Source organism: Helianthus annuus, chromosome 13 (assembly GCF_002127325.2).
Source record: "Helianthus annuus cultivar XRQ/B chromosome 13, HanXRQr2.0-SUNRISE, whole genome shotgun sequence".
NCBI lineage: Eukaryota > Viridiplantae > Streptophyta > Magnoliopsida > Asterales > Asteraceae > Helianthus > Helianthus annuus.
Genome location: NC_035445.2, coordinates 163,887,640 through 163,895,562, shown reverse-complemented (window position 1 = coordinate 163,895,562; position 7,923 = coordinate 163,887,640). Strand labels below are relative to the sequence as shown.

Below are 7,923 nucleotides of genomic sequence, written 5' to 3'. Positions count from 1 at the left end.
ATTTTATTCAAGGTCCTCTGCAACTCATCAGATTTTTTTTCATCTGATTGGTGTTTAACTTGCAAGTTTAAAAAATATGATATGAGCTCATTTAGCTTGTGTTCAAGATCAAGATTGTCTAAACTTACCTGTTGTCCTGAAGTCTCTGGTATGTCATCAGAAAGTGCCATGAAACAAAAGTTGGCCATTTCTTCTTCTTCTTCATCAGAAGAATCATCAGATAGCCATGTATCTGTTCCAGCAATTAAGCTGACTTGCTGTTGTTGCTTCTTAGCTTCCTCAAGCTTCTTTTCATAGTAAGCAACATCTTTCAGCTTCTTGGTCTTACACTCAGATGCATAATGACCTTTTTGCTTGCACTTGTAACACACCACCTCAGCCTTTCCTTTATCCTTAGGTCTAATATCTTCTTTAGATCTATCATCCATCCTCCTTCTATCACTCCTCTGGTACCTCTGGCCTCCTCCCCTCAACCTTTGCTCAAATGTTTTGGTGAGCAGTGCTATTGCATCAGCAAAGGCTGAAAAGCTGATGATGAATCAGAAGTTTCAAAGGACTGGCTGTTTGTTGGTTGTGGATCATTGGAAGTTGTTTGTCTTTTTGAGTTAGAGATAAGAGCTAAAGATCCCCCTCTCTGAATGGTTTCTTCAAATATTTCTTCCTCTCTGGGGATCAAGATGCTATATAAGTCATGAAGACTTATGTTTCCTAGTTCTAAGGTTGAGGATAAAGTCATTGTAAGACTTCTCCATTCTCTAGGCAAAGCATCAAGAAATTTTATGTTTCTTTCATCATTTGATTTAGTTATTCCAAATTTCTTTAGCTCGTTTAAAAGTTTTGTGAACCTTTTATATGTGTCATTTAAATTTTCATTAGGTAAACTTTTAAACCTTTCATAGGATGAGACGTTGTTTGTTCTCTTGTTTCTTTTCATCCTTTCTCCTCCTTCACAAAGATATTCCAACTGATCCTATATTTCCTTGGCTGATGCACAAGCATCAACTTGTGAAAATATGTCACTGGGGATGGCCATTATTAAGAGTGATTTTGCTCTTTCATCCCCTGCTACCAGTTCCTTGTCTTCCTCACTCCAAAGTATTTCACTTTTGGGAGCTCGGGATGCAGGGATAGCAGGTAGTTGGTCAGTTGCTGGAATTGCAGGTATTTCAGTCATTGGTATATGTGGACCCCTTTCAATGGATCTAAACAGAGCTCGGTCATGACCATTAAGGAAATTGACCATCCTGATTTTCCATTGGGGGTATTCCTCCCTGACCAGAGTCGGAGGTTTTGACATAGAACCAATATTGAAAGCATTATTCCAGGTTTGAAAGCTGGCCATATTTAGAAAAAAGAAGAAGAACGATTGATCGTTTGAAAATAATTTATTCAATATGCTCTGATACCAATTGTTGGACCCGGTATAGCCTTAACAACTTCTTTTTACGTAATATGGCAAGTGATTTCAGTATATGTGAAAAAGATGTGCGGAAATGAAAATCAGACTTTCAAGAAACAAGACCTACAGAATTATCAAGTTTATATCACTTTGAAACAAATTAGTTTAACAAGGTGATTGTAAGATTATTATCTAATACAAATGAATCTTGATTTCTGTGGGTGAGAAGAGCAGTGGAGTTTGAGTGTTTGTATGTGAATGCTAAGTTTCAAACTCAAATATCTTCTGCCTCTCGAGCCTTCTATTTATAGACGGCTGTGGACATGAATAAACAATTGTTTATTCATGCAATAAGTCCTGCATAAAGTAGCAATTTGACATATTCATTGAATCCGTCGTTCAAGTTGCATTTGTAATCATCAAAACCAATAATGTCATGCTTCGGTCATGGGTGGCAGGATAGAGTTATGATTTTAAACAAGTGGGTCTTTCATCAGAATTTCTGATAAGCCACTTCATTAGAAATTCTGGTGAACAAATCATCAGAAAGTTTGATGATCAGAATTTGTCAGAAACTGATGATCAGATCCATCATAAACGACCTTCTCTGATAATCCAAATCAACTCTTTATCAACTTGAGATTCTTTGTAGTAGATACTTTGCTTTTCAGTTGTCCCAACTGTTTTTCTTCATCTTGCTGTGTTCTTCAGGACTGTTATCTTCTTCAGAGATTCAGTTGATTGAGATTTTCTTCAATACTTACAAATAAAGTTTCCTAACAAATTTAAAATATCCTTAACCTTAATAGAAAAAATAACTGAGTTAGTGGTTGGATGAAAATTTTTAAAAATTATGTGACAAAACTATTATATTTTTATAATAATTAGATGTATATTTTGTTTTATATATGTGACAAAATTAATTAAATAAAAGAAATTAGAAAGAATTTAACTAAATTGCCAAAATCGTCCTTGAGGTTTTATATTTGTCAGTTTCATCCAAATATATCCTTCAACTGAACAGAAAAAGTAAACAAAGTTAGTGATTTGGATGAAAATGACAAAAAAATGCCAAAGGTGAAGGGCTATTTGGCACAAAAAAGTTATTTTGGATGAAACTAGCAAACAGACCTAAACCTCAGGGACGATTGTAGCAATTTACTCATTAAAGTTTGACATTATTTTCCAATTTTGGATGTATAGATTTATATTTTCAAATTGATTCCGTAAAGCATGAGCATGCGAACACGCACACACATAGGATAGGGGTCATTAGTAAACTTACGTTATTAGAAAACTAAAAAAAAAACTCCATCCAAAACACGTCGAGGACTGCAATTGACAGTGCTTATGATCTGCAATATAAAAAAATACATTACATATATGCAATACATGATATATTGTATATATAAAAGGAATTATATATACTTGTTTTTGTATAGTTAGTCTAGTATATTAAATATATAGATTAACTAAGATTAAGCACCCTGCGTTGCGGCGGGGGAAAACACCAATGCCACACTACTGTCAACTATCACCAACACTGAAGTTGCAACGTGTTAATGCGAAGAAATTAAATCGAAACGTAAAACATATAAAAGAATAACTAAGTCGATGACCTGCGCGTTACGATGAACATGTCAAATGGGAAAAAATAGACAACGTAAAAACGTTTAACCACACACGCGCGTTGCTTCGTGTTAACTCGCAAAATTTAGAACGGAACGTAAAAGGAAAATTTTGCGAAAAATGAAAAGTATAGAGGATCAAAGTTGAAAGTAAAAAATTGTGAGGTTAAATTGTAAAAGATGAAAAGTTTTGGGGTTAAAAGTAAAAAAAAAAGAATCAAATAGTTTTGGGTTAAAAGTAAAGAATCAAATAGTTTTGGATTAAAAGTAAAAAAAAAATCAATTTTTTTTGAAAAACTCCCAAAGCATAAGGTACCACACCTCTTATCCTAAAAATATTACAAATTATATCATTGGTAATGGGTAATGCTTAATGTGTAATATAAAGCGTGGAGTGTTTGTACACCATTGTACAATACCATTAAGCATAAAAAAGCAATTAAGCATGATGTATAGTAGCTTAATGCATACAAGTGTTACAAATTATATGAAATGCTAGGAGTCACATATCGGATAATGCCCAAGGGAGGGGCTTGAAGTTCAACCCCCACTACCCATGGTCTTATGCTTGCTACAGACTCACGCATTATCATGTGGCACCCCACGCAATAATCCCTTGTTCTCTCATGTGGCTCAAAGTTGTAAACCCACATTGGGTACAACCATAAGATGCATAAATACATCTACAAAGCTTGATGTACAAGCTTTAATGCAAGAAAATGTTGAAAATTATACTATTACTAGTATTAAGCACCATCGCGTTGCGGCGGGGGAGAACACCAATGCCACACTACTGCTAGCGACCACCAACACTGAAGTTGCGGCGTGTTAATGCAAAGAAATTAAACCGAAACGTAAAACATAGAATAAAATAACTAAGTCAATCTAGGACCCGTGCATTACGATATACTCGCATCTATTTCTTCCCGTTTGACAAGTTCATCGGAACTCGCGGGTCCTAGATCGACTTAGTTATTATTTTCTATGTTTTACATTTCGGTTTAATTTATTCGCACTAAAACACCGCAACTTCAGTGTTGGTGGTCGTTGGCAGTAATGTGGCATTGGTGTTTACCCCTGCTGCAACGCATACACACCATAATACATACATTACAACAACCATTGCATCAATATGTTGCAAACTATATATATATATAATATAGAGTAAAATGCCCGGATAGTCCCTATAGTTTTGTAAAGTAACACCTATAGTCCCCAACTTTTGGAAATTACACCGGTGCTCCCTGTGGTTTATTTTTTGTTACTCGGATGGTCCCTTGAGAGGATGGGGTTAGTTTTCTCGTTAAGTCCATGTGAAATTAGAAAATTACCCCTTGCTTTTGTTAAAATATAATAAAAATCCATACGCACACATGTATATAAACAACACACACTCACTCTCTCTAAAACACACACTCTAACTCTCTACTCTCTCTCTCTCTCTCAGGAAAACCCCCACCACCACCTGCCGCCACTAGCACCACCACCTACCCCACACCACCACCACCACTTGGACATATACACACATGCTTTTTGTTTGACAACACAAAAAGCGATTCAGATATATACAAACAAAAAGTTTCTTGAGAGAGAAACGAGGCAAATGTGCAACAATCTCTCGATTATTAATCTGTCTCCGACCTTCATAAACCTCATTTTGTCTGTTAATTTTCCGTTTTCGGTGTAATTCGCCGGAAAACACCGCCGGTGTTTTGTTTTCATGCGTTGTTTTTCGAATAACCGTTCTGACAGCTGGCATAACACTAAACCTACAACACCTCCGATTTGGCTAACCTGTAACACCTCCACACCAACAACACGTCCGATTTAGGTGAGTTTTATCCCATCGACCATTTCAAAAGCTGGTTCATTGATTTCAGATCTGTAACGAGGTTGGAGGTGGTGCGTCGATGGTGGGTTCAGGATGGCGGTGGAGGTAGGTGGCTATGGTGGAGGTGGGTGGCTATGGTGATGGTGGCAGGTTCTTTACAAGGATGGGTGAATAAGGTGGGCCCACACTTTTAATAATCCATATTGATTTTTTATTTTTTATAGGGAGGGGTAAATAAGTAATTTCAGATGTACTTAACAGAGAAAACTAACCTCCATCCACTCCAGGGATCATCCGAGTAACAAAAAGTAAACCACGGAGAGCACCGATGTAATTTCCAAAAGTTAGGGACTACAGGTGTTGTTTTACAAAACCATAGGGACCATCCGGGCATTTTACTGTATAATATAATATATATCATTATCACTATACAAACCATAATGCATACATTACAACAATCATTGCATCAATATGTTTTAAATTATATCTATATATAATATAATATATAATTATATAATTGAATAAATACTCTAGAGTAATTATATAATTTTGTTATTATTACTATTATTGTTTTTAGAATTTAGGATAAAATATATGCTTGACTAGATAAAAAAAAATACTTTTCATTTTTTCAGGTTTAGTACTTATTTGTACAACAACTTTACCTTATATATATAATAACATTAAATAGTATACAATAAAACAAATAGCAACAGGTAGGGCTGTAAACAAACTGAACGTTCAGTGAACAGTTAGTGAACCGTTCGGCGGAAAGTTCGTTTATATTCGTTCGATTAGCTTAACGAACGAACACGAACAAAAAATTCCGTTCGGTTAGCTTAGCGAACGAACACTAACACATGCCTCGTTCGTTCGACTTCGTTCGTGAACGTTCGGTAATATGTTCAGTTACGTTCGTTAATATTCGTTCATGTTCGTTTGATTATATTTAAAAAATAATAATATTAAACATTTTATCTATTGAAGACTTGAAACCCTATTTTTTCTAAGTTAGCTAAAATTTGGACATTCTAAAGCATTTTTTGGGGATAATTATGTCTAAGTTAGTTAAACTTGATTCATTGTTTGGTAGTATAGTAGACTTCTTGTGTTTTGATGTATCATTTGATGCTTATGTTTAACTACTTATATAATGTTTAAGGATATCAATGTTTTTATTTTTTATTTTCAAGTTAAATGTTTGTTTTCGTTCGTTTTTATTTGCTTGTGTTCGTTTGTGTTCAGGACCACTGTTCGTGAACAACTGACTTTCCTTAACGAACGAACACGAACATAAACTTATGTTCGGTGTGCGTTCGTGAACAGTACGCGAACATGTTAATTTCCTTAACGAACGAACACGAACATGACCTTGTTCGTGTTCGTTCGGTTCGTTTACAGCCCTAACAACAGGATTAAAAACATTGCCAATTTGCCATAAATTAAGGCATAAATGATGAAACAAAAATTCAAGCGGACATGGAAGTTGAGTTTTCTTTGTTATGGAAGGCATCTTATTGACTAATATCAAAATAGCAAACCTTATGCTAACATCACGAAAGTTTCATACCCTTTTCAATGAATTTAATAATAAATAAAATAAGTTAAGAATATCGATATAAATAGAGCTTCTAAATCCTACAAACGTATATCAAAATTCAAAAGTTTGAACATAGTCTTTCTAATGGCATCTAAACTCTCTTTTCCATTTGCATGCATTGTTTTTCTATTTCTGTTTGTGCTACCTGTATTTTCTTATTTTCAATACCCTCACTTACAACCAAATGGTTTACTAGATAATAGCACTGACCATTCACCTTTCGGGTTTCTGAAAAAAATGCAAGGGTGTCATAAGGGTGAGAAACTAAAAGGCATACGTGACCTTAAACTCTATCTTAGCCATTTTGGTTACCTTAACTACGAAAGCAACCCTAACGTCACAAATCCTAATGAAGACTATTTTGACGAGGAGCTGGAGGCCGCAATCAAGTCGTACCAAGTCTATCACCATCTCAATGCCACTGGAACGCTTGATGCGCCAACAATGTCCACGATGGTCATGCCTCGTTGTGGACTTCCTGATAAGCAAACTCATCAACATAGTTACAAAACTTTACATACCGTCTCTCATTATCAATTCCCTCAGGGCACACCAAGATGGCCCGAGGGAAAAAGGCATCTAACGTATGCTTTTGGATCAGGTTTCCCTACCCAATTCATACCTCCTGTTGCACGAGCTTTTAGCAAATGGGCTACTGCTTCTCAATATTTCACATTTTCACAAGCTAGAACTTATCAAAGCGCTGACATAAATATTAGTTTTGCACGCGGATCCCATGGAGATGGATCCCCGTTTGACGGGCAGGGTGGAGTATTGGCCCATGCTTTTTACCCTACAGATGGAAGGTTCCACTATGATGCGGATGAAAGTTGGGTGATTGGAGCAGTTCCAAACGCTTTTGATGTTGAGACTTTGGCTTTACATGAAATAGGACATCTACTTGGACTTGATCATAGCCAATTTCAAAGTGCAATAATGTGGGGTAGCTTTATGGCAGGAGAAACAAAAGGATTAAGTTCGGACGATATTCAAGGGATTAGGGCTCTATACGGAAGTTAGCTTGGTATGATAATAGTAAACAAAAAGATAATTTTATGCTTTCAGTGTGCTATGATAACATTATTAAAAATAACACACTTTGTGTGATGGTTGTGACTTTTGTTAAAGATTTTGGTTTTAATTTTTTGAGTGTTGTTTTCATGTGTGATGGTTGTGACTTTTGTTAAAGATTTTGGTTTTAATTTTTTGAGTGTTGTTTTCACAAAAATATGTGTTTGTCTTGTACGTTTTATAATTTCCTCTTCATTATATAACAAATATGAAAAAAAATTATATTTAGTCAGTGAAGCTAGTAATAAGAAATGTATAACATTGATCATTTACAAAAAAAATTACAAAATTTACAATCAACGTGTTAAAGTACTAATATATCTAATCCTAATCTTTTTTTTCAACACTATTAGGCTTCGCCTAAAGCGCATCTATCGCAAGTTGTAATTCAGTC

At 35.3% G+C, this 7,923-nt stretch overlaps 1 protein-coding gene across 1 annotated transcript; it reads left to right on the top strand.

The window, feature by feature from the left end:
• Window positions 1–6,542: 6,542 nt before the first annotated feature.
• Window positions 6,543–7,630, top strand: LOC110903518 (metalloendoproteinase 1). Its single transcript, XM_022149408.2, has one exon. The coding sequence runs from the start codon at window positions 6,543–6,545 to the stop codon at window positions 7,476–7,478; it is 936 nt and encodes a 311-aa protein (XP_022005100.1). The 3' UTR covers window positions 7,479–7,630.
• The last annotated feature ends 293 nt before the right edge of the window (window positions 7,631–7,923 follow it).